General features: G+C 35.1%; 5 protein-coding genes across 8 annotated transcripts; all 5 read left to right on the top strand.

Annotated features, from left to right (window-relative positions):
* The first annotated feature begins 603 nt into the window (after window positions 1-603).
* LOC101253793 (pollen proteins Ole e I-like) lies at window positions 604-7,394 on the top strand. Of its 4 annotated transcripts, XM_069298679.1 has the most exons (4): window positions 732-1,369; window positions 3,502-3,719; window positions 6,029-6,158; window positions 6,812-7,394. In XM_069298679.1, exons 2-4 carry the CDS (start codon window positions 3,633-3,635, stop codon window positions 7,195-7,197), a joined length of 603 nt encoding a protein of 200 aa, XP_069154780.1. In that variant the 5' UTR covers window positions 732-1,369; window positions 3,502-3,632; the 3' UTR covers window positions 7,198-7,394. The 4 variants fall into 4 exon arrangements, with proteins under 4 accessions (XP_010322439.1, XP_069154781.1, XP_069154780.1 ...); XM_069298680.1 differs by lacking the exon at window positions 3,502-3,719 and having other exon boundaries at window positions 654-1,369; XM_010324137.3 differs by lacking the exons at window positions 6,029-6,158; window positions 6,812-7,394 and having other exon boundaries at window positions 604-1,369; window positions 3,502-3,678.
* Window positions 7,395-8,621: 1,227 nt separating this feature from the next.
* LOC101253496 (vesicle-associated membrane protein 714-like) lies at window positions 8,622-12,521 on the top strand. The gene is made up of 4 exons (NM_001329098.1): window positions 8,622-8,887; window positions 9,522-9,712; window positions 10,736-10,899; window positions 12,131-12,521. The coding sequence occupies exons 1-4, from the start codon at window positions 8,671-8,673 to the stop codon at window positions 12,219-12,221; spliced, it is 663 nt and encodes a 220-aa protein (NP_001316027.1). The 5' UTR covers window positions 8,622-8,670; the 3' UTR covers window positions 12,222-12,521.
* An 802-nt stretch (window positions 12,522-13,323) lies between these two features.
* On the top strand, window positions 13,324-15,180 carry NSY (lycopene beta-cyclase, chromoplastic). Its single transcript, NM_001247516.2, has one exon. It carries the CDS (start codon window positions 13,430-13,432, stop codon window positions 14,924-14,926), a length of 1,497 nt encoding a protein of 498 aa, NP_001234445.2. The 5' UTR covers window positions 13,324-13,429; the 3' UTR covers window positions 14,927-15,180.
* Window positions 15,181-15,614: 434 nt separating this feature from the next.
* On the top strand, window positions 15,615-16,967 carry LOC101263718 (casparian strip membrane protein 3-like). The gene is made up of 3 exons (XM_004242063.5): window positions 15,615-16,319; window positions 16,404-16,527; window positions 16,603-16,967. Exons 1-3 carry the CDS (start codon window positions 16,027-16,029, stop codon window positions 16,816-16,818), a joined length of 633 nt encoding a protein of 210 aa, XP_004242111.1. The 5' UTR covers window positions 15,615-16,026; the 3' UTR covers window positions 16,819-16,967.
* A 423-nt stretch (window positions 16,968-17,390) lies between these two features.
* LOC101253195 (OVARIAN TUMOR DOMAIN-containing deubiquitinating enzyme 6) lies at window positions 17,391-24,868 on the top strand. The gene is made up of 9 exons (XM_004241276.5): window positions 17,391-17,679; window positions 18,078-19,057; window positions 19,362-19,523; window positions 22,674-22,751; window positions 23,428-23,506; window positions 23,629-23,774; window positions 24,037-24,102; window positions 24,196-24,373; window positions 24,457-24,868. Exons 2-9 carry the CDS (start codon window positions 18,371-18,373, stop codon window positions 24,672-24,674), a joined length of 1,614 nt encoding a protein of 537 aa, XP_004241324.1. The 5' UTR covers window positions 17,391-17,679; window positions 18,078-18,370; the 3' UTR covers window positions 24,675-24,868.
* The last annotated feature ends 1,009 nt before the right edge of the window (window positions 24,869-25,877 follow it).

Raw genomic sequence — 25,877 nt, 5'->3', positions numbered from 1 at the left:
TATTTCTAAAAAGGATATAGCAAGTCAAAGATGGAGCACTGTGATAATACATATTATATCATATATTCTTACGCTATGTTTGAATCATTGTTATCTATTGTATTGTAATGTATGGTTATTATATCTACAATGTTTCTTTTGATTGTTACTTAAAATGTATTATACTGTATTGTCAAATTTCGTTGTTACGTAACAATGAAAACCCTTATTTTATGAAACAACCAATTTGATGTGTTTCCATTGTTACTTAATTTTTTTTTAATTATATCTTTACATAATATTTTTAAAATACTATTTTGCCCTTTACTTTATTTATTTAAATCTAGAATAATTAATGATATTTAACTAAATTTATAAATTATAATACAATACGATATAATCAAACTAAACAATTAAAATGTTAGAATAACAAACAATACAATTTAGCAAAATATTGTATCTATCATACAATACAGTATAATAGAGTATAATACAATACGATATATTATGAAACAATGGATAACAATGATTCAAATAAAATGTTAATATTTATGAATCATATTAATGTTAGGTTAGGAGTAATAAAGAGGGAATATATACTATACTTTTACTATTATTAAGAATATTGAGGATGCATGTAAATGGTCACGTTTTTAGTGCGAAGGAATTTTTTCGACAACACAAAAAGCAGCTCCACTACTTCCGTAGTCGTGTTTCCCTTTAACCCTATTTTGCCTCCGCAATTTCTCCATGGATTCAGGCGGCGGCGGACCCAATAATTCCCGGTACCAGCGAAAATTGCCGTCGTCCGATCGTTTCCTCGGCATTTTCTCCACCGCTCACTCACAATCCCAACCCTCTGCTTCGACTTCCGCCGCCGAAGTTGAGCTCAGCGAGCACGACATTTTTGACGCATCCTCCGATGCAATTCAACACTCCACTCCTTCAACTTCAACAAGTCCGATCGCTAATTATCATCGGTCCCCTAACCATCTCTCCCATCACAAACATTTCGGTATCCTAGCCGCGTTGCCGGAGTCTGAGTCCCACGCGCAGGCTTTGCTCTCCGTTTCTTCATCCTCCTCGTCTTCCTCTACGTCGTCGGCTCGTTTAATTCCTACAATTCCTAAACGGCCGCCAGTGGATCGTGTTAAATATCTCCAGTCTGCACCGGTGAATGTACCTGTAATGTCAGCAGCAGCGCGCCGAAGAGGCAGGCATTTCGACGATGTTGATGATGATGTCGACGGTGGTGAGGTGTTACCACCGCATGAAATTGTTGCGTCGAGAAAGACACCAATTTTGGCATCCTCTGTGGTTGAGGGAGCTGGGAGGAAGTTGAAAGGGAGGGATTTGAGGCAAGTCCGAGATGCTATCTTGCAGAAGACAGGTTTTCTTACCTGAATTTTCTAGTAAATTTGAGATAATTGTTAGGTTTCTTCTTGAATTTGTATCAGTATCAGGGCTGATTGATAGCTGTGGTTAGAAAGTATCCGCAGTAATAAGTTACATTGTCAATTAAATGTGCATGCCATATAGAGAAACACATTATTTAATTATCATCATGGTCATTGGCATTAGCAGTACCGGTTGCAAATCCAAGAAGATTGTCTTTGTCAGCTGCAAGTTGGAAGTGAAAGCTTACCAATTGCAATTTCCAGGCTTATAGGTCTAAACTAGGTGGGTGCTTGGTGGAGGTTTTAACCAAACTAAGCCATTATATAAAGTCATTCACCAAAATAATATGTTTTTCTAAAATTTTACAAAACTAGTATAAACGTATTCCACAGTAACGTTTTAGGATATATTTTATTTTTTATGGCGTCAGATTGATATATGTCACTCACAGTAACGTTTTACTCTTAAAACGTTACTTACAGTGACGTATATCAACCTAATGCGGTTAGTTTTTAAAAAATAAAATATACCTAAAACGTTATCCTGAAATACGTTTATACTAGTTTTGTAAAATTTTGGAAAAATGTATTACTTTGATAAATTATTTTATATAATAACTTAGTTTGGTTAAAAATTCGTGCTTGTGCCTGTCCTCTAATATGTAAGGGCCCAAAGTTAAGATGGGGCTTATCAAAGCTTATTATATTAGATAGAATGGATAGGAAAGAAAAGAAAAGCAGGGATGGCATTTGCAGTTAGCAGCCTCTGTTTCTCCTTCCAACTAAAAGCGAAGTGCCAGCATGATATAAAAAGTTCTTGTTTGAGCTATTGTGAGCGCGAAAAGCCTGTTGGCTGTTTTGTCGCATAAAGGTTGTTACCTAATATGTTTTTCTCTTTGCTAGCTATCACTTTAAGGTGTGCGCATGGGCACATCTAGGTAGAAGCAAGGAGGTTCTTTTATTCGAAAAAAGCTCAACTCTGTGTTAAACGGGTTCAGTTCCTGCTATTTCTAATCTTTTTAGCTTTAGGCGTTTTTTAAATATTCTTTACACACACGCCTTCGGCAAATATCTTTCCTCCACCCCTGGGTGTGTGCATATTTTTCAAATGCTTTACAGTTACAAGTGCTGGTCTTATTTATAATCTTAGAATTGCCTTATTTGATGAACCCTGTTGAGTCAAACTTGTAACATTGGAAGGCCTATGAAAGTGTCAAGGAGAATGAACAGTATTATTGCTGAGGCATCGTTTCTACTTTCTACACTAGAAGTCAACAGGGAAGAGAGTGGAGAGACTGTATCTAAGTCTACTTTGTTTCTTGGTATTTGCGCTCGAGTCATTACTAAATTTTTGTTGAAACGGAGAGGAAGTTCTTTTGACATATCAAGATTCGCAGGAGAAGAAATAATCACAGCTGTAGTTCTTCCCTCTTCCACTGTATGGACATCCTCTGGGTACTATAATTTCTGATTTGCACAATTAGTAGCAGTTCATTGTAAGTGCTATTGTCCCTCCAACTTCCTCCTATATTCCCCATCTTAATCCATCTCAAACTTTTGTAATGGCAAGTATCAAATCCCATGTGGTGAAGAAATTCATGTTGGATAGGTAAATGGTTAGATTTCGGAAGAAACAATATGTACTTGTAGTAGATGACCTTTGGTTAGTCAAGGTCGTGTGCTTCAACAAATATTTCGGATATATTAAAAAGAAAAGCAGTACATCAAATTTGTTACAGATATAATCGTCCATGCAGCAGTGTCATGCAATATTATATATTAGTCCATGTACATGACTGCACAGTCTAGTCAAATAAAAGTTTCTGGACAAGGGTGACAATTTTGATATTTGAAGAGATAAGAACTCCATGGTAACCATATTAGAAGACAGTCTGTGGGTTTAGTAGTGAAAAAGCTCAGGGTAAGTGTAAGATCGTGGGGATAGAGAAACTAGAGAGAGCTCAACAAACTTGCTTCTCCTTGGTCCTAACTATGTGTTGTAAACTTGCTACTCCCATCAGTTCTAACCATATAATTTAACCTTGCTACTTCAATCCTAACTATGTCACGTACTTCAGCATTGGATTCTCAGATCAGTTTTTGGTTCTTCATGAAAATGTTTCAGTTATCTTTGCATATGGAGAATATATGTAATTTGAAAGATGTTAAAAGCAGTATATTTGAAGGCGAGTATAAGGTGCTCCTTGGGGCGTCCTGGTGAAAGGTGCAGTAACTTGCGTCAAGGTGTGCGTGTGAATGGTGCACACTATGGGGTCGGTAGGACGCCTGGATTTCCTGCATTCCTGGCAGCAGGTTATGCCCCCAACGGTGAAGGGAAATTATGTAAGCCTTCAATTTTCAAAACCTCTCTTTGTGGTTTGTTTACCCGGTATGCTTCTACGTATATCTGTTAAAGTTAAGAAGCTCACTGTTATCACCTTTCAAGTTTCTCTTTGTAGTTCGTTTACCTAAGAACCAAATTCTTTTCAGTATACCTGAGAAGTGAGCCCCAAATTCACTCTCTTCAATGACCCTCTTCCCTCCCTGCCCCAAAAGAAAAAAGAAAGAGAACATCTTGAGTGAGTTGCGCCATTCCCCCGTCTTCTCGACCCATTGGAGGAAATACCAGCCTAAAGTCCAAGATTCTTGCAAAATTGTTACTCCCTCCGTTTCACAAAGAATGATCTGGTTTGATTTGACACGGAGTTTAAGAGTATGAGTAAACTTTTGGATATTGTGGTGCTAAATTAAAGTTAAGTGAAATGTACAAAACTGCCCTTTGATTTTGTTGCCTTAAACATGTCACGTGGAAAGTTGAATTTAAAATGTTATTAAAAAAAGAGGTCGTTCTTTTTGAAACAGACTAAAAAGGAAAGGAGGTTATTCTTTTTGAAAAGGAGGGAGTATTAAATTTTTGTAGGTCATTTTTCTTGTGAACTTTAATAGTTTTAGTTCCTTTTTTTTAAAAAAAATGCTTTAGAGGGTGTAAGAAGTAGTTTAATTGCTCTAAAAGTTGGACATGAGTTGGTAGGAAATGGAATATAATTGAAAACGAAAATGACCATAAAGTTAGGTTGATGTTAGGGTATTAAAGTTTTGGGTTGTTAGCATGTTGTTAATTTGGCTAAAAATAATTTTACGTTTTCTGACCCTGAAATTATTACTAGTATAATTTTTTACATTTTGGACGTAATAATATATACAAATATTAATATTAAATGGTCATGTTCATGCCTTGTGTAAAATGCGTTGCCTCGCACAGCTTAGAGCTACCTTGTAACATTAATCTTTTTACAGAGGTATTTATGAGGTGAGATGTAAATGATGAGAGGCCAGTTCAAAATTCAGATAAACGTCCTTGTATAGAAATAGGAGTAAATATAGTCTTCAAGGTTTCGTTGCGGAGATGAAATAAAAGCTTAATTCTAACTCTCCTCACATTTATTGAAGGTGTCACACCAACCACCCTTCTGGTTGGGAATTCAGATACCTGCAGCTATCATCAACCACATGTTTCAATGTTATCCAAAAACGAACACATCTACTAGTTTCAATTAGACAATCTACTAAGAAGGCACACAAAAGTTTTTCCCAATGTTGGAACAGAAGTGTCTAATAGGAACACATATTTAATACATTGTCGATATACTAGATCTTTGGTTAATCCATATTTGCAGCATGTAGGCTTGTTAATGAGGGCTAGGTGATCTTTACATTCTTCACTCAGATTCATAAGTGAATTTCCACAATATAAAGCATGTGTATATCCATGAGCCTCTAGCTTGTGGTCCTTCACAAGAAGAATTATGAAAGGACTACACATCTTCTCTTTATTTTCCTCCTACTTCTTTTCCTGGTAATAAATGTATATATGTTTAGATTTGGGAAATCTAAGTGGTACTTTTGGTTGGAAATATCCGCCCTCCCTGCCAGCGAAAGTACGCGGTTTGCTTTCTGGGTCGAACTCGTTACCTTTCCTATGTGGTTTGTGAGCTATTGCATAGGTGCGGGGGCTTTACCCTGTGCGCAATGGCTGCGGGTTTCCCTTGTCAACAAATAAAATAAATTATTTTATCCCAACATGACATGTGTTAGAATTAAGAAGTTATTGAAAGAAAAAAGAAGAAATAGATAGATGTTCTCTTTTAAACGACTAATTAAGTTTCTAATTAACATGTAGTTATAATATTGTTGAACACTACTAACGCAACGTAATATCTATTGGGTGAGAAGATAAATACATTAAGAAAACACAGAGGGTTGGCACGCTATTGATCATGATAACTCAAATTTGGTCCCATCATCTTTAAATTAAATACTGTATAATTATGTTATAGCGACTCTTGAACGAATCGTGAAAACACTCATCTTCTTTAAATTTTATGTGAAAAAGTTGGTGACATGTATGCATAGTATATAAGAAGTTATGAGTCAGCAAACTCTAAAGAGAATTTAAGAGCCTGCATTTGTTAATTCAGTGTTTCCAACTACCATAACAGGCCTTGTGGACCCTTCCATTTATTGTTATTTCATGAACTACTTGCTCCTCTATTTATACTTACAATGCTTTTTTTCAACATTCACTACTTAGAATTATTTTCACTACACTCTATAGTCTATACGCTATAGCTAATTAACACAAGCTTAATCAGATGGCATCATATCAGCTTGGTTTTCCACTCTTCATCACTTTGGTTCTTGCCACACTTCAGTTATCGTCTTGCTATGTCTTGAAGGGTTCTGTTACTTGCCTAGACTGCAGTCAACATAACGATCTCTCAGGTAAATATTCTTTTTTGATCGATATATAGTTTTCTTTTTCCGTAGAATATGATTATTTGTGATGAGTATTTAAGTAGTTAGATGACATATGTTGAACGTAGAAAAATTGTATATATGTTGGTAATATCTCATAGCGTTAGATTTCGGAAGCAAACGTTTTTGTGTTGAGTGAAACAAGCGATACATGGTAGGAGTTGCTGTACTATTTGTTACAAAATGTTTACTATATGTAAGTGACAAAAGTCATATTCCTCACTTTATTGCAAGTTTTTTCATCATACCAAACAATAACATGACAGGCTTAAAGGATATTGCATGATATCATATATTTTTAGGAAAATAGAAACTAAGCTCTCCCTGTCCATAAATTTGAAAATAATATTGTCTGTTCATGAAATTTAGTCAGTTTTTGGAAATATATCTTCAAAGAAATTTGAAGTTCTATGTTAGGTGAAATTTCACCTTTATTCACAAACCTTCAAATTATTTCAAAGTAAAAAATACATGTCCAAACACAATTCAAAAACTATTTTTCAACAAGTTAACTTCAAAAGTACTTTTTTTTTCAATTTTCAACTAAATTTATGATCGTTACGCAAGCTAAGTCTTGAATATTATATCATATTTTGACCATACTTTTCAAAATTGAGCAGGAATAGAAGTTTTAGTGAAGTGTGGTCAGGTGAAAAGATTGGCTATGGCTACAACAGAAGAAGATGGCTCTTTTGAAACAAAACTTCCTTCTACTCCACCAAACAAATGCTATGCCAAGATCCTTGGAGGTCCTAATCAGCTCTTTGTTTCAAGAATTGAAACAGACCCCAATATTGTCAAGTCTCAAGAAGATGATAACTCCTACACTATCTCTAACCCTTTAAAGTTCTACACAAAATGCCCTTCACCCAACAAGAGTGCTAAAGGAAAATGTCATGATGAGTTTGGTTCATCTAAGACTATTGATCTACCATTGCCAAAAGAATGGGGAATTGCACCAACTAGCTACTATGTCCCTGTTCTCCCCATTATCGGGATACCTTAAGCATGTATGTATATAGTATTTTAGTGTGTTCTAGCTATTCTTCTCATAATATTAGAGAAAATGGCTACACTATTTATTTATGTCATGATTAATTATGTTGTTGGGAAGAAAGGTCTTAGATATATCTTCGACATGTATGAGATCGATGTTATTATATATGAATATTAAATATATAAACATATGTCTATTTATGTTAATATTATAGGTTTGGCTGTAGAATATTGTGTAATTAATGATCATGTTTAGTACTATCTTAGCAAAAAGTGGTTGTATATGTATAAGTGTCGCAACTTAATTAATGTTTGATATTATTGTTGCTAATATTTGCTTTTGGATGTAAAGTTAGTACATTAAACATCATATTATTGTTGCTCTTTTGTTTTATTTGCAAGATCTATATCATAAACATTTCAAGGTTAATCTTTAATGCAATATTGGACAATTTGAATAAGTTCTTCAAGTGTCATTAAATGACATTCATAAATTCCCACCAGAAGTAGGTAAGGTAAAAAAACTTTACATAGTTGATCATAGGTTACTATTCAACACTTCAATATTGCCAACTACACGATTATAGGCTTTATTCTTATTTGAAAATCAATGTATTACGCCAGTAGTCTATTTTTATGTACATTTTACAAATAATTTATCATGCTCTTATTATTATCTATTACTATTCATTTTTAATATCTAGATAACTTATATAAATATGAGTAATATAGTAAAATTTACCTTTATATTTATTCTTTTGAAAAGAATTTGTTAAATCAAATATGGACCTGAAAAATAGTAATTGTTTTGGCTTAACATATTTAGAAACATTCACCGTCTTGAAAATACTATGAACTTCAAAGGAGTAAAAATGCTTCTTCTTAACTCGAGCAAATTCACTTACCAACATTTTCTTTATTGGTATATGCTTTGCTTAACTAGCCATCGGAAGAATTTGAGCATATCCTGATTAGGTATCTATCTTTGTATTTAGATTCTCCGTCTAATGCTAACTTTAGGCCTTTAACGCTCTTCCCTAACAAAGGTGTATTCAGAAACTTGAATTTGAGATCTCTAATTAAAAATAAAGAATACTTATCACTCTATCACATTCCTTGATGATTACTATATTCATATTTATTAAGAAGCATTCACAATCGTAGACTCTGCAAATTAATATATGCTTGTATGCAATCATGCTCACTATTCACTAATCAAGATTAATTAATATAATTAATTATAAACAATGAATTTGAATAATCTGTTAGTCGAAGGTGTAGTAAAACTAAAAGGATTGAGAGGGGGTCATATGTGAGAAACAAAAACTCAAAGGGTGTAAAGTGTAGTTTAGAAAACATTATGACAGGTAATGCTGATGTCCGTCCTATCTTATGTGTCCTTATCAAAACCTCCGTAGACTTACTCTCCAGTCTACAATTCGAAGCTCCATACTTTTTCGATACGTATCTGTGTGAGAGAGAAATGGCGATAGTGTATGCGGTTGTGGCGAGAGGCACAACGGTGCTGGCGGAGTTCAGTGCCGTGACGGGGAACACCGGGGCGGTGGCGCGGCGGATATTGGAGAAGCTTCCAAATGAAACGGAATCGAGGCTTTGTTTCTCTCAGGATCGGTACATCTTCCATATACTCCGATCGAATGGAATCACCTTCCTTTGTATGGCTAACGAAACCTTTGGAAGTGAGTATAAATTCCGTCTCTGTTGTAGATTTTGTGTGAAGTTTCCTTTTTTTGTCAATCAATTTATTTCTCCAGCTGTTAAGTTAATCTGAACTATAGAGCTAGAAACAAATAAAACCTGTTTCCAGATTAGGTTATTTTAAGAAATCTATTAAGTATCTAATTCATGAACTTTAAATTCTGGATCTGCATCTAATTTAATCCTGAATGGCTCCATGAACAGACGCTGATTTAGCATTTGGTCACTGTTATCCTCAACTTAAACCATGTTTATGCGTGTGTTTGTGTTTTGGTTTAGCGCTCTTTGTTGTTCGATGTTAGAATGGCCAACTTGTGTGACTTCAAAGATCATATAGAAGCTAATTAGTGTCTTCTCAATATCTGGTTGGCACAAATATACCCTTGATTGTCCTATTTCCATCTGCAAATCTCACAGATGCCTTTCTGACTTTCCTAGTTTCATCTATTCAAACCTTTTTTTAACGAGCATCTTTCAGCACTTCCTGAAAGAAACATTGTTGGCATTGGAAAATTTGTGAGTTGATATTTTATGGATATCTGTTGCTAAGGACTGAAAATTCTGTTAGTCATTTGAGTTATCCTTCACTCCTGCCACTAACGAATGCTGTTCTAGGGAGGATTCCGTTCTCATACTTGGAGGATATTCAGATGAGGTTCATGAAGAACTATGGTAAGGTGGCTTCTTATGCTCCTGCCTATTCCATGAATGATGAATTCTCAAGGGTCTTGCATCAGCAAATGGAGTTCTTTTCAAGTAATCCAAGTGCAGATACACTAAATCGTGTCAGAGGAGAAGTTGGTGAGGCAAGTATTTTTTCTGTTTACTTGCCCAAAGCGCGTGAAGCTTAAGGATTCTTGTTTCATCTTCATTTGTTTTCCTTTTATTTATCTTTTGTTTTATCTGTCTTTTATGCTTCAGGTATTGAGTCCATGGATGCATGCATTAACTCTCCACAATATCCACAGTTTATTAAATTATCAATGGTTTTATATTCTTGGAAACTAAATAAGCTCCTACAGAACAGTTATGCATCACGTTTCAATTAAGATAATTTGGAGTGTTGAACACAAAATCATTTATGATGATTTTCCGATGTTCAATCACTGCTAAAATAACTTCTCCTTTCCCTTAACTCTTACTTATCCTTTGATATCTGTATACCTTCCTACAAGTACTGTCTGGCTTTTATCTCCACTTCGTAGAACTCGAGAAGCAACTAATGATCCTAACATCTCATGCAGGGATAATCAGCACCTTTGTGAACTATAAACTTACTCTAATCTATTTTATATTCTGTATGAAACTCTTTCCTTCTACTTCTTCCAAAAAGAATAATATTTCTCTCAGTAGGAAACTCTTTAACTTTGTACTTCTCATTTTGAGTTTGGTGGCATGCTCTTATAGCCATAAAATGTTATGTCATGTTTAAGACGACAAGCTCTAAGGGTAGTAATGTTTGCCATACTCTTTTCTTTTCTGAACTCTAAACTGAGTCAAACACCACCATGTAAAATGAAATGGAGGGAATATCATTTACGACCATTTGATTTTTTCCTGCAGTAAACAACTGACAGTTTTATCTTACAATATAAGTTGCTGTAGAGAAGCAAAGGAATATTATACCCTATTGCATTACCTAGTTATGATTCTGGTCCTATTGCATAATTTCGCTGCATGTGTTCAATTCTTACCTTTCTGGCTGATGATTTTTATAGTGCATTTACATCATGATATGCTACTGTTACATCCTTTTTTTTAAAATCCCCACTCCTTCATGTATTGCAACTATTCTAAAAGTACAAAAAACTCCTTCAATGTACATCCAGATACGCACCATCATGGTTGATAATATTGAGAAAATACTTGAGAGGGGGGATCGGATTGAGCTACTCGTTGACAAAACAGGAACAATGCAAGACAATGCATTTCACTTCAGGAAACAGTCGAAGCGCCTTAGGAGAGCTCTTTGGATGAAAAACGCAAAGCTCCTGTAAGTATCTTTTACAAAGTATTGTAGACGTAGTCCACATCAACTAAAAAAGTGACTCACACTCTTACTGTTACAAGTTTCAAGCTCAGAACACTGTCAATTCAAATTATGTATACCCTGACAACACTTGCTATAATGAACGCCAACTTTCTCTGCTAATAATGCTGTGACGTTAGTGTTGCTGAAGGCATACTTGAAGGTGTGCTTAAGCTCTAAAGCTATTCGCAGGGCAAACTGAGCACTTAGCCTTTCTTAGGCTTGAAAAGTTTTTAACTAGACAATTAAACATACTTGGCAAAGCAATATGTTACTCATTTATTTTGATTTTGGCTATCAACAAAAATTTTCCTCATTCAGAAAACATTAGATGAATATGTTATTGTTCAGGAATTGGAAATGTTGAAATTTAGTACTCCATTAGAAAAGTAGTTAGTAAATTTGATGAGAAACAACAATCAAAAAATAAACGTGAAACTGCACCTTTATAGATTGAACTTGAACATGATTGACACAGTATTTATGGTTAAAATCTTTGAGTTAATTGAAAAAAGTGAATTCGTTTGTACTAAATTTCTGTCTGTGGTTGAAGTTACTTTTTTCTTGTATTACGTGTTTATTTTTTACTTTAAGAACGTGCTTTAATTGGGTATTTGGAGTTCGTAATCTTCCCCAGCTGCTATTGTGGTGATTGTCATAAAATGATTGCAGTGGGCAGTAGCTAGTCAGTGCTATTTAGGCTCCCCCATTTCTAGTCATTTGATATAAACAGGTGCACAACAATGCAAAAAAACTATGTCTCAATCCCAAACTAGTCGATGTGGTGGACTACTTTGCCGACATCCATCCATGAGGCTGGAACCGTTGCTCCTCATATCCAAACAATATTATGATAATCCCTTATCCATTTTTCATCATACTCCAGTAGCAGTATAACATGTTCCTAGGTTCGGTGAGCTTAATAAGGTTCAAGATCTCATTGTATAGCTTGTCTTTTGTTTCAGTCGTCTTAGGCTTGGGTTAGTTGGTGTTGCTGTTTCATACTTCTATCAACCTTGTTCGAGTTCCTTTATAAAATATGACTGTTGGAGGAAGTAATTTACCTTTAGTTCGACTAGTCTAATACTCTAACTACATCAAGATTTGCATCATTCTCGTCCAAGAAAGTTCTTAGTTTGAGGCCTTTTGGTCTTGTATATTTGTCAATCTGAGCTTCGCAACTTTCTCATGACAGGGGTTTGTTGACATGCCTGATTGTGCTCTTCCTTTACTTGATAATTGCTGCTTGTTGCGGAGGCATCACTCTACCTTCCTGCAGATCATGAATTCTCTGAAAAGGAGCACCATATTTGCCGCACTGTGGTTCATATTTCCAAGTACATTTAGATGAACTATATCATCAGATTGAAAGGTTATTGTATAATCAATCCAGTGGATTCTCGTTCTGGCACCTTTAGAAGTACATGTGCGGAAAAGAATGATAAGGTTTGTATTGTTGTTGACAAAGCCTGTTGCCTTTCTCATTTGTAAATGTTCTGAACGACTCCTAAATTACTCTTAAGGTGTAAGGTCTTCCGTGCCTGTTTGTAAATATAATGCTGTGCCGTGACTTACCTTTTGTACCATTTGTTCAAATGTATGGCCTGGACACCAGGGTTGTCAAAAATGTCTCATGCCCGTTTTATTGGTCTGAGAATGGCGTGATGCCAAATTCTGCCGCTCCACAGTGAGCATTTCGATCTACTGGAAATTGACCAACTTATTTTATCACTTGATAACTAAACAAAATCCTATTAACTTTAATCATACATTGTATTTATACCGAAAAAGTTATGCATAACTCAGTAAATTACCTTTTTTAGCAGTCAAATTCTAGATCAGTTTCTAATTTATCAAAATGGCTTTTATAGGGTCCCAGTTCCACTAATATACCTGCCGTCCATGCACTGACTACAAGACAAATACCTCACTATGTTTGTTAGTGCTTGGTAATATAAAACCTTTTCTTTTATGAGAAAGTTCACCGAGAATAATTTTCTATTTGTGGCATAACTAGTATATAGTGCAGATTGACAAGAATTTAATTTTGCAGTTGGGCACATGAACAATTTTCCTCAAAGTTGTAGAAAGTACTTTTCATTTTCTTGTCACCGAAAATTATTTATAATTGAAATTAAAACCGAATGAGCTGCAAGATTCAAGTCGAATTTCAAAAGAATTGACCAAGAAAAAATTCAAAAATATCCCCCACCCCCTACCAAACACATCCTAAAGTGAGGTATAGACTGGGACTGGGATTGGGAAAAGGGTAAAATGCTTTCACTAGCTTAGCAAAGATTCCACTTTGTTAGCTATCTTTCTTTCTCATTTCCTTTTTTCTTTTTCTTTTTTTTGTTATATAAGCCAAAGTAGGTACCCAAAAGCATCAATATTTTGTATTGCTTGGTGATTCCTCTGTAGTCCAGTATTTCATTTTCTACAAGTTCCACCTCCCTCCATAATTAACCATTATCAATCTTATACATTCTCTATAATGGAAACTCTTCTCAAGCCTTTTCCATCTCTTTTACTTTCCTCTCCTACACCCTATAGGTCTATTGTCCAACAAAATCCTTCTTTTCTAAGTCCCACCACCAAAAAAAAATCAAGAAAATGTCTTCTTAGAAACAAAAGTAGTAAACTTTTTTGTAGCTTTCTTGATTTAGCACCCACATCAAAGCCAGAGTCTTTAGATGTTAACATCTCATGGGTTGATCCTAATTCGAATCGGGCTCAATTCGACGTGATCATTATCGGAGCTGGCCCTGCTGGGCTCAGGCTAGCTGAACAAGTTTCTAAATATGGTATTAAGGTATGTTGTGTTGACCCTTCACCACTCTCCATGTGGCCAAATAATTATGGTGTTTGGGTTGATGAGTTTGAGAATTTAGGACTGGAAGATTGTTTAGATCATAAATGGCCTATGACTTGTGTGCATATAAATGATAACAAAACTAAGTATTTGGGAAGACCATATGGTAGAGTTAGTAGAAAGAAGCTGAAGTTGAAATTGTTGAATAGTTGTGTTGAGAACAGAGTGAAGTTTTATAAAGCTAAGGTTTGGAAAGTGGAACATGAAGAATTTGAGTCTTCAATTGTTTGTGATGATGGTAAGAAGATAAGAGGTAGTTTGGTTGTGGATGCAAGTGGTTTTGCTAGTGATTTTATAGAGTATGACAGGCCAAGAAACCATGGTTATCAAATTGCTCATGGGGTTTTAGTAGAAGTTGATAATCATCCATTTGATTTGGATAAAATGGTGCTTATGGATTGGAGGGATTCTCATTTGGGTAATGAGCCATATTTAAGGGTGAATAATGCTAAAGAACCAACATTCTTGTATGCAATGCCATTTGATAGAGATTTGGTTTTCTTGGAAGAGACTTCTTTGGTGAGTCGTCCTGTTTTATCGTATATGGAAGTAAAAAGAAGGATGGTGGCAAGATTAAGGCATTTGGGGATCAAAGTGAAAAGTGTTATTGAGGAAGAGAAATGTGTGATCCCTATGGGAGGACCACTTCCGCGGATTCCTCAAAATGTTATGGCTATTGGTGGGAATTCAGGGATAGTTCATCCATCAACAGGGTACATGGTGGCTAGGAGCATGGCTTTAGCACCAGTACTAGCTGAAGCCATCGTCGAGGGGCTTGGCTCAACAAGAATGATAAGAGGGTCTCAACTTTACCATAGAGTTTGGAATGGTTTGTGGCCTTTGGATAGAAGATGTGTTAGAGAATGTTATTCATTTGGGATGGAGACATTGTTGAAGCTTGATTTGAAAGGGACTAGGAGATTGTTTGACGCTTTCTTTGATCTTGATCCTAAATACTGGCAAGGGTTCCTTTCTTCAAGATTGTCTGTCAAAGAACTTGGTTTACTCAGCTTGTGTCTTTTCGGACATGGCTCAAACATGACTAGGTTGGATATTGTTACAAAATGTCCTCTTCCTTTGGTTAGACTGATTGGCAATCTAGCAATAGAGAGCCTTTGAATGTGAAAAGTTTGAATCATTTTCTTCATTTTAATTTCTTTGATTATTTTCATATTTTCTCAATTGCAAAAGTGAGATAAGAGCTACATACTGTCAACAAATAAACTACTATTGGAAAGTTAAAATAGTGTGTTTGTTGTATGTTATTCTAATGGAGTGGATTTTGTAAATCAATTTATGAACTGCTCCACTCTGTTCCTCTTAAAAGCCTTAATTCCAACATGAAGGGAACTGCTCCATCAAATTTTTGAGAATGTTTATCTGTCAATGGCCCTCTTTCCCATTATTTTAAAGTTCAAATAGAAGTGCAACAGCTACAAAGAGTTGACAAATACAAAGCAGTTATTACTTTTAGGTTTCTTCACCAACTAGGCTAAGCCATTTTTCAGTCAGAAAAAGGCTAACACGGCAAACGTTTTGATCAACACGTGGAATTTCACAAATAGAGTTGGAACGGGAGAAAGTACGCAAACCTAAATTTGAGTGTGAGGTAGGTTGAGCGGATATAACTAAATATAAAATTCCATTTGAGGAACTCGTTTTTCTTACTTTCACTAAAATTATTTTACTCATTTTAAGTGGCGTGTTTTCCTCTAGAAATATTTTTCTAATTTTTAAGATTTTATTATATGGTATACTATTAAATTCATTATTTTAGTATATATAAATGATAAATGTCATTTTATGTAACAAAAGATTTATAGCATGTGATTGATTCAAAATTCCCCTATTTATTACACGAAAAAAATGTTCATTAAGCCAAACTTATTGCTCCCAAAGTACATTTATTATCATTTAATTTTGTTTTTCCTTTTCATATTCAATGAAAGAAGGATACTTCAACATTTAATTTTACACTTTACAACAACTCCTTCATTTAAAAATTCTCAACCATTTCATTCAAACTAATCCATGTCCCCCCACCCCCACCATACTCATATATATGTGTGTGTATTTCCATCCCTTCTCATAACAGTAACTTATAATCTTACATTAATACATACAGCCCCCTTATTTACACATATATTTCTTTTGTAACGCAGAAAAGTAGTTATTAAAGAAGCTATCTCAAATACATAAGCAATATAGTAGTAATACTTATGGATTCAAAATCCACTAGCTATGAAACAGCAATTAACATGTCTGAAACAGAGTCCACCAAGCAAAAATCATCTTCTGGTGCACCAATTATAGCTACCACAAAGACCATTTCACATAATCAGAAAGGAGGATGGCGAAGAGGACTTAGCATTTTCGACTTTATTTTGCGACTTTGTGCCCTTGCAACTACTCTCGCTGCTGCAACTGCTATGGGAACTACTGAAGAAACTCTTCCTCTTTTCACTCAGTTCTTTCAGTTCCAAGCTAGCTACGACGATCTCCCTGCTTTCTCGTACGTTTATTTATTTATTCCATTTTGGAATGCGTTATAATTAATAATTGAGTTGATCTTGATCATGTTCTTTTTTAAATTCAGGTATTTTGTGGTGGCAAATGCTATTGCAAGTGCATATGTTGTCCTGTCTCTGCCTTTCTCCATTGTTTGCATTGTTAGACCTCATCTCGTTGGAGTCAAACTTTTGCTTTTAATTCTCGATACGGTAATTAAATTCCGTTCATTTTGATTAAATAATTATAACATTTTTACATTTTAAAAGCTATTTATAATGTTGCAGGTAATGGTGGCATTTACTACAGCTGCAGCAGCTGCGGCTGCTGCCATAGTGTACTTAGCAGAAAACGGCAACTCCACCACACAATGGGTGGCGATATGCCAACAGTTTGGGGATTTCTGCCAGCGAGTGAGCGGCGCAGTGGTGGCGTCCTTTATTGCAGCATTCATCTTCATCATCCTTGTTGTTTTCTCTGCTGTGACTCTACGAAGGGCATAAAAATTTTCTGAAAAAATTGGATTTCGTGTCTTTCATTTTGATTTTGTTGTAATTTAATTGCATGCGTCTTTGTCCTTTTGAGTTTTTGCTTATTCACTTGTGTAATTTATCCACCTTTTCTCAGAAATTTGATATTATTTCAAATTCAATTTTGTCTTTCGTCTAATTCTAATTTTAAAAATTACTGATAAAATACGATTTTAAAATTAAAAAAAAGAAAAATATGAACACTAAATTTTATTTTTATGACGAAGTAAATCACACTATCATTCATTTTTGAACGCCCACAAGCTAAAATTTCAATTTTCATGTGATATTTTACTAATTACACCAAAAATATTTATATTAGACAAATTCGATGTAACGAGCTCAATCCACAGACTAATATAAATCTCGAGTTTAAAATCTCTAACGTTAACAATCTCAAGCCCAAACTAGTGAGCAGGCTACCAGCCCAAAGGATAATATGAACACTATGATAATTCTGCTCAAAATTTAAAAAACAGAAAGATATGAAGCAAATAAGACAAACAAATAAGTAATACACATTATAATTAATCATATTCATTTTCCTATATTCCGTATTTATGAAATTTAGTCAAACGTGAAAGGTAATGCAGTGGGCAGTGAGGGTTGCACTAGTCGACATGTGTAAAGCACTTGACCGTAACAATGGTAAAATTCCCAAAGTGACGTGTCCATTCTTCCCCTTTTTCTCTCTTCCTTCGCCTGCAAGGTAATTACATACATTTTTTTCCAATATCCGCTTCACAGATTACATACTATAAACCCTAATCACTCCCAATTTCTGCTTCAATTCGGTTTCATTACACAGTAATTCGCCTCGAGGGTTTTCTATTGGTAAGTTCTTGCCCCATCTATCTTGAATATCGAATGTGTCTCGGCATTATTGGTTATTTTCTATCGATTTGCGTTTGGTTAGAAATAGTATGGTATGCCATCTCTTGATATTTATTATATCTAATTTGTTACTAGGGAATTGAATTTATTTGATGGTTCTGGGATTTTCTTTCTCATATTTATTGTCTTGAACTTCTATTTTAAATGCCACGGCTGTTTTAGTTTGCTATATAAATGTGAGATCTTAATAAAATTGTATAATCCTTGACAAATTTTTTAGCTTTGAAATGAATTGGGTCCAAAGAGGAGAATGGTTTAAGAGTTAAAGTGTATTTGTCTCAATTTGTTTTGGGATTGAGAAATAGTTGATACTGATGATCTAATGATCTTAATTTCAGCTTTAAGGTTGTGGCTTACTTTTGGGAAATTTCAAGGAACATAAAGAGAACAGGCCTTGTTGTTTCAAAAAAGAGTTTTGGAAGTGAAGTTCTCATGAGAATTTTTAGGGGAATGCAGAAAGTAGCTCGCGAGGATCAAAGGGAAGTAAGTTGCTGCAAGAAATCATTCAGTAAAGGTATTGGTGTGACCGCCCCAAAGGCCAGAAAGCGAGATAAATTGAAAGTGTTTCTCTAATTTGGGTCAAGGCAGAGTGATTGTTCTGTGGGTCTCTAGTTGAAGAAGGGCAGCAAAAATGACAAGGATACTTGTCCAGAGAGGTTCTACAGGGTCTTCATCGTCATCGTCAAACCAGAACAGGTCGTCAGTGTCACTCCCTGGATCATCTGCTTCTTCTTCTTCAGCTTCATCACAGCCACAGGTTTCTAGTACTAGTCAAGTGCCATCAGCTCTGAAAGATGATGAGTTGGTGGGAGAGTTTCCAGAAACAATTGTCTTGGATGATGTTTCAGTTGGTTCCTTCAATCAGAAAGGTGATGGTGATGATGCTTCAGTAGAAAGTTTTAGCTGTGACCGAAGCCTCCTTGAAGAAAAGATTGTTGACAATGAGAAGGTTAGTGATGATGCTTTTGTCTGTGGGGACTCCATAAAAGCATCTAGTGGTTTAAGAGTTGAGGTAGTGGAAAATGAAGGTACTTCTCTGCTGGAGCCTAAAGGTAGTTATTGTCCACCTCCCCCTCCACCTCCTGTCCCACCTCCTAAACCTGCTTCACTTAACCCTAGACCAAGGAAATTTTCATTAGGTAGTTCAAATGCAGTACGGATAGGATCATCTAGGGAATTTGTTGGGCAGACCAATGTGTCAACTAGGACTTCACCTACTGGATCTAGGCCATCGTCTCCACGGTCACACAGCGAAAGTGAAGGTTATAATAGCGCAGATGAGCAGAGTCCCAACTTTGGATCCTCACGCAATGATGTGGTAAGTCCAGAAACTTATCTAGTAGAAACTGATGAAGGCTTCAGTTTATGCTCCTCTTATCCATTATAGGAATAGGATTGATTACTGGTTGATTTCCTAAGCACATTTTATCAGCAAATACCGTCCGCCCTGCGCTAAATTATGCATCACATTAGTTGCTGTTGGAATGGTCATTCTGCTCATGTTGTTTAGCATGAGTAAAGGATGATTTATATAGTAATTTACAAGCTACAATTATCCTACTATCAAACACTGTTGCACATATCTGAAATGTGAAAACTTAACAGTTTTCATATTGTTTCAGGAGAGAGAGCACCAGTTTGAAATTGATGTCAGAAGATCCAAAGGCTTAGAAGTTAAGAAAATGCGTGAAGATGGGAATTGCCTCTTCCGTGCAGTTGCTGACCAAGTATATGGTGATTCTGAAGCTTATGATTTGGTCAGGCAGATGTGCATCGACTACATGGTAATTTTTGTGCAGAACACACTGTATACATGCGATTTTATTTGTTGACTTCCTTTTCTTCTTTGGTAGGTTAAGAGTTTTGTTCACTTAATTTTGGTTTCATTTAGAAATGTGTTTTTTTAACATGCTATTAGATGGGGAGATGAAGCTATCCTCTTGGTTTTACATTAGAGGGTCACCAGTTTAATTTGGTCTCTGCTTGCTGATTTTTAATTGTAAAATGTGGGTGACAATGGCCTGGTACAATTGAGGATAGAAAGAGTGCACTGACAGAACAAAGTAGAGTACATAGCATCTACCATAATCAAATACACATCTGTTAATTTGAGAGCCAGATTGGTTTCCTATTTGTCTATATGTAGTAGGTTCTTGGCATGCTGAGATGTCCTATGTTGCATATCTTTTTTATCTGAACTGAAGTAACTTCTTTCCCTCGACTGATGCTACAATTTTTTTCATTATATGGTTTTTGCATAATATTTTTAGTGGTGTATTTATTTTTGGGGTTTTTGGTTAGCTCCCTGGTTCAAGCATAACATCATGAATGGAGCCAACACTCCTACTTTTGTACTCTTTGCATCTACTTGATGCTAGTACTGGAACATCCTACTTAATAAAAAAATAAAAATTTAATGGTGTATTTTGAGAGTAGAGTTCTGTCAAAGGTGGATCGATCCAGGACTGATGTTTATGGTTTCAAACAAAATCTAGTTATAATATGTAATAATTACTGGGTTTACAATTATATACTCATAGATATTTAGTGTGTTTCTTAGTACATGTAGAAGGTCCTGGTAAATGCTTATGGGTACCCACTTGTGAACCCATAGCTTGTCTAAATCCGTCATCGAGTCCGGTAACTGTTCAAGTTGAAGTCACCTGCACTTGCGCAAAGCTGTGTTGTAGATTTGGTGAGAGAATCTTATAACTATGTATAGACATATGTAATATTTGTTTTCCTGAGAAAATAAATAATAAATAGGTATAGACATGAAATTTCCATCATCCCATCTTATAGCCACTCCCATACATTTAAGAGAGGGTTTTCTTTCAGATCTCAGGAGAGAGTGAGTCTGGTCCTTATATCTATTCTGTAAAGATAATAATGAAAACATCAATTAATAATTGAATTATATTTCAGTTAGCGATTGGAATTTATGATAAAATATTTGAAAATATCAAGTAAATTTGACAAAACCATCTTTTTTTTTTGAAACTGGTAAGGTTGAATTTGACAAAACCATCTATGGCAGAAAATTGTTTTGTAGAACCTGGAGGATTAGGATTATAGTTGGTTGACCACCCATCTCAAAATTTGCCTTAAGTGAACTCTTTAAACATTAAATCTATTGGGCGCGTTCATCTTGGCATGTGCTACAATGGCATTCTAGTGTATTCTAAAATTGGATAGACGTTCCCATCACATGGCTTCCTGAATAGAGCAAAATGAATATTGTGAATTCATATAGTCAGTATATATAATTGGGATGGTCTTGATTATTTGATTAATTGACTGATTAGAATGCAAAGGAATGTTTATCCCAAGAAAAAAAGGGACAACTAGTTTCATTTTACTGGTTGTTGCTAGTTTATTCACCACTAGAATTCTTTGATGGGCTTATTCTCAATGATGATTCTCATGACTTGTTCCTCGACTTCTTTCTATCTTCTACCTGGATCAATTAGCTTTCTTTTATCATTAAAATAACCCCCTTATGCTTATCCTTTTGAGTGGTCTGGGTACGATTCTTCCTGAAGCAAGGGTCAAGGCTGAGCTTTGGGTTTTTCTTTTTGGGGTTACTTTGTGGTAATAGGGATGCGTTAATGGTCTAGACTCTAGTGGAAGGAAGTCCACAGTCCATGTATCTTAGAAATTGAGGGTCCCTGTCTGCAGTCATTTTAGGTATCAAACCTCACCTAGGAAAATTGGGGTTAAATTTTGAAAATTATATTATAGTTGTAGTGCTAAGAAAAACACAGAGGTTTAAGTTCATATTGGTATGTCAAGGGGTGTCGATTGACACTGCTTCATCAAAACTTTTAAGTAATATATATATATATATATATATATATATATATATATATATATAAGAATCTGAAAAAATCAGAATATAAGTAGAAATAATATTAATGACACAACTTGAACAAGTGAGTTTCCTAGGCTCGTGGTTTACTGCGCGGGTCGAACAGTCATTCACTCAAGTGTGGCCGAGTTTAATCCTCAAAGCCCAATTTTAGGTTTTATCTTTTTGGGGTCTTTTCAGATAAAAGTACATGTAGGGATTCGAACCTCCAACCTCCAATTCCTAGTCAAATTAGGAGAATACAAACCAGTTGAACTAATATAAAATTGATATCCTGTTATACAAGTTCAATTGCTTGTCCAAAACGGAATTAATGAGTTGTAGTAGTTCATTTGATTTATGTTTTATTAGTATGCTGTAAATAATTTTTGTCAATATAATGTTGTTATATCATTCATTTATTTATTTACTTTAAAATGTCGACGTTGCTTACAAAAAATGTGTGTATGCCACTGTGTGTCCTCCCCATCTTATCTTCACCCCTCTATGTAGCCTCACCCCCACCACCATCGCCCTCACGCCCATAGTATTTTTCTAGGTTGTATACAAAATAGTGCTTCTAGGATGATAGGATGATTTTTTAATTTTTTTGCTTCTATACCAAACAGGCCAACACAAGAAAATAAATAAGAAATCCATTATTTCTGGGTAAGCATTTTCCATGAAAAGCATCGTCCTTCTCCCAAACACACCCTATGCCTCTTTTTGTGGGTGCAGGGGTGATGGAAGATGTAGGGGATGGGTGGTACATGTGCATATTGTTATTGTTTGGTTTCCATTTCATCATGTCGGCTTCTTGCATTTAACATGTCGGTGTCGAAATTTTTTGCTTAAATGTTACGTGCTTGATGCATAATTTTGTATCCTCATGTTCCCTTGATGCCGATAACTTACTGGAGAAAATACAAGAATATTATGACCAATATCATGTCTGATCACTCAGATAGAGTTTTATCATGTATAAGTTGGTTCATCAGTATCTTTATCATTTATATGTCTTTTTGCACCGCCTTATAACTTATTTTGCTGCATCTTTATTTATATGTTTAACATTTTTTTTTTGTAGGAGCGCGAAAGGGACCACTTCTCCCAGTTTATAACTGAAGGATTCACATCCTATTGCAAGAGGAAAAGGAGAGACAAGGTATGTCATGTGATTATTCAGCAATTATCTATCTGAATCCTTTTGCTGCTTCTGTCTCAACCGGTCGCAAGCAGAATTGGAGCACTTGTTACATACATCTGTAAAAATGTTATTTGAACGTGAAAGCACCAGCCAGGATGATGCTATTTGTTAGATGATTGTCATCAGAGATAATTTTAGTGTAATTGTTAACTGTGTAGTCTGACATGAGTGAATGCTAGGGGTTTCCCAGTGGAAAAGAATGTGGTTGCGCTGTGTGAATTCACTTCTCTATAGTTTTTTGTTCAATATTTTCATACTGCTTGAACCTCTGAACATCTACATTCTGCTGTTAGTTGTTTGCTAGTTTCTTTATAATGCATATGATTAACTCATGCATTGTATTTCCAATTATCTTCAGGTTCTTCCTTCTTTTGACGTTAAGGTGGTTAAGTTTTGCGTTTTGGTCTTAAATCACTTCTGTTTGATTTTTCTTAGATATCTTCATTTTCAAAAGGCTGGATTAAAGAACTCTCTTGGACCGAAATTAATATCCGTTTCTTTTTAGAGCTTTTGCTATCTGTCGCATTGGTGGATCGTGTTTTGCTTATCGATTATCATTTGTGTGCATATCTTTCTTTGTTTCTCAATTCCTTGTTAGAATAACTTGAGTTATGTTTTCATTGCTTGATTGTAGGTCTACGGCAACAACGTGGAGATCCAAGCATTATCTGAAATGTATAATCGCCCTATCCATATATATTCTTATAGCATTGGTAAATTCTCTTTTTGACTTTTGATTGTTCTTTTTGTAATAAGATTGGTGATTGTAATACTCAGTTTTGCAGACTTGTGTCTGTTGACTTTTTGCACTAAATTATGGAACTTACTGATGCAGAACCAATGAACACGTTCCATGGAAGTTATAACTCAGATACCCCTCCTATCCGTCTCAGTTATCATCATGGAAATCACTACAACTCCCTTGTCGATCCTCGGCGATTATCAGTTGGTGCTGGACTTGGGTTTAGCTCTTTGCGAGGGGTATAGTCTTTAATCTGCAAACAAACATGTTATCTGTAAGGAGATAAGTTGTTAGTCTCCTCAAACCGTCATTCTAGTGGTCGTGAAATACGATATCAATCTGTTATCTGCTACAGCAATATTGCTTTAGGTTATGCAGTTGAAATTATTCTCTTTATATACTTTCTTACTGCCATTTCAGTAGTCTGTGAAATATGATAATGTTCTTTCTTCACCAACCTATCAGTTAGTTTCATGTATATATGTTTTTATTTTCTTGCAGAAAAACGTCGACAAGGATAATGTAAAAGCTGCAATTAAAGCTCAACAGGACCAACAGATCGATAACGTTAAGTACCTATAAGTTCTATTTCATTTGAATGATCCCCATATACTTGGCTTTCATGTGGATATTTTAGTTGGCTAAATGGTCCCATTTCAGGCGCTTCTTGCTGAAGGACGCTTCTACTCAGATGTTGAGCTCACTGAAAAGGAGATGGAACGGATGGTGATTGAAGCTTCTAGGGCTGAGTATATTGCGCATGATAACAAGTTCCGGCAACAGCTTGGTCGTCGAGAATCTTCCACATCCGGTGCTGAACCATCATCTTCAGGAACTAGTGAGTGTGATCTTACATTTTGCCCTTCTATTGATGCAAGATCCGTGAATTTGGTGGTTTGAAATTTCAACATCGAATCACAGGGTCATCAGGAAGTGAGAAACGGCAGGAAGCTGGGCAAGAGCTGAGTTCGCCAGATTCTGCCTTTAACGACTGCATCCAGGTTATGCTATCTATGGGTTTCAGCTATCCACGAGTGATTGAGGCTTATAGCATATTCGGCGATGATGTGGATTCCATGGTTTGTTACCTCATAGAAACCAGCTGTAGCAGCAGGCGCAAAGGAAAAGCAACTGAATGAGGAAACTGAGAAAAGAGCTGTGTGGATTAGTCTATCGTGTTTTTTTCTAGTATAAGCATTTGCTTTGTGTTCGGTTGTCTTCTGAAGAGTACGTACTATCTTATATGGATTATTCTAATGTTTCTAAGTCGGACTCTGAGATTGTATTGCTATGTTGCTGCTTGTGTAATGCCATATAAGTTGGGTAAGAACAAGGCTTTTGCTTAAAATTTGAGGATAATTTTTTTTTGACATTTCTAAGTACATGAAATGACCCAAGTATTTTGTAGTTCATCTACACGTCATAATTCATGTTAATTTGAGAATAATTTTTTGACATCTTTAAATGGAGCAGAAAATGTACTCCTAACTTTACTAACGTACACTGCTGCAAGGATTCTTTTAAAAAAGAAATTAAAAGTTGGTTTTTTACTTTCATTAACCAATAATGTATATCCGCTCGTGAAGTCAGCGTTTTCAATAACACTTTTAGGCAAGTCTTGTGGCGTAAATTCAGGATGTGTTTTATAGGGCGTAAGTCCTAAATTTGGGGCGTAAATTTAAAACGTAAAAACACTAGTCCTGAATGTAAATTTGGATTTGGGTGTTCTTTTTTACTTTAAATCATATTTTTTTTTATCATTGGTAATAATATTTTTCAAATAGTAATTTTAATCTTTTTTTTATTATTGGTTAGTAATGTATATATGTTATAGGTTATTTATTACTGTAAATTTTAGTTGTATTTGAAAGTTTAACTTTTGTTTATTTTCTTAGTAATAAAATTATAAAATTAAATATTTATGAGACTACGCCCCGTAAATTTATAAGATTGATGTCTCGTTTTATGAGGTTTATGTCTCGTCCTGTGCTGCATAAACTGTATCGCTTCACGTCCCGTCTTTAAAACGTTGCTATACATATTATTTCCTACTTTACTTTTACTTGTAACTGTTAAAATTTGACACACTATTAAGAAAATAATCATTGATGGGGAACATTTACCACATTATTCCTATTAAATGATGTTTAATAATCCATCTGTCTATTTTTTATTGTCATAACTTTTTTTTTTTAAAGTCAAACGATAAGAATTTAGACTAACATTTTATGATATATTTTTTATCATATTGATATGTAAAAAATGCAATCTTATAGTACTTTTTGAATATCTAAATTTTTTATTTAAAATATTATATTACTGTAATCCAATTTAAGTTTAAA

The sequence above is a fragment of the Solanum lycopersicum genome, chromosome 6 (genome assembly GCF_036512215.1).
Source record: "Solanum lycopersicum chromosome 6, SLM_r2.1".
NCBI classification, from domain to species: domain Eukaryota; kingdom Viridiplantae; phylum Streptophyta; class Magnoliopsida; order Solanales; family Solanaceae; genus Solanum; species Solanum lycopersicum.
This window is presented reverse-complemented; position numbering and strand designations above follow the sequence as displayed.

What these genes read in the sequence shown, in the direction of transcription:
- LOC101253793 (XM_010324137.3), top strand. Translation starts at nt 730, where the DNA reads ATGGATTCAGGCGGCGGCGGACCCAATAATTCCCGGTACCAGCGAAAA. An exon ending in TGCTATCTTGCAGAAGACAG is followed by an intron (nt 1,370 to 3,501) that starts GTTTTCTTACCT and finishes AAAATGTTTCAG; the next exon opens with TTATCTTTGCATATGGAGAA.
- LOC101253496 (NM_001329098.1), top strand. Translation starts at nt 8,671, where the DNA reads ATGGCGATAGTGTATGCGGTTGTGGCGAGAGGCACAACGGTGCTGGCG. An exon ending in GGCTAACGAAACCTTTGGAA is followed by an intron (nt 8,888 to 9,521) that starts GTGAGTATAAAT and finishes ATGCTGTTCTAG; the next exon opens with GGAGGATTCCGTTCTCATAC. An exon ending in ATGAAAAACGCAAAGCTCCT is followed by an intron (nt 10,900 to 12,130) that starts GTAAGTATCTTT and finishes TTCTCATGACAG; the next exon opens with GGGTTTGTTGACATGCCTGA.
- NSY (NM_001247516.2), top strand. Translation starts at nt 13,430, where the DNA reads ATGGAAACTCTTCTCAAGCCTTTTCCATCTCTTTTACTTTCCTCTCCT.
- LOC101263718 (XM_004242063.5), top strand. Translation starts at nt 16,027, where the DNA reads ATGGATTCAAAATCCACTAGCTATGAAACAGCAATTAACATGTCTGAA. An exon ending in GACGATCTCCCTGCTTTCTC is followed by an intron (nt 16,320 to 16,403) that starts GTACGTTTATTT and finishes TTTTAAATTCAG; the next exon opens with GTATTTTGTGGTGGCAAATG. An exon ending in TGCTTTTAATTCTCGATACG is followed by an intron (nt 16,528 to 16,602) that starts GTAATTAAATTC and finishes ATAATGTTGCAG; the next exon opens with GTAATGGTGGCATTTACTAC.
- LOC101253195 (XM_004241276.5), top strand. Translation starts at nt 18,371, where the DNA reads ATGACAAGGATACTTGTCCAGAGAGGTTCTACAGGGTCTTCATCGTCA. An exon ending in TATATATTCTTATAGCATTG is followed by an intron (nt 23,507 to 23,628) that starts GTAAATTCTCTT and finishes TTACTGATGCAG; the next exon opens with AACCAATGAACACGTTCCAT. An exon ending in AGGACCAACAGATCGATAAC is followed by an intron (nt 24,103 to 24,195) that starts GTTAAGTACCTA and finishes GTCCCATTTCAG; the next exon opens with GCGCTTCTTGCTGAAGGACG.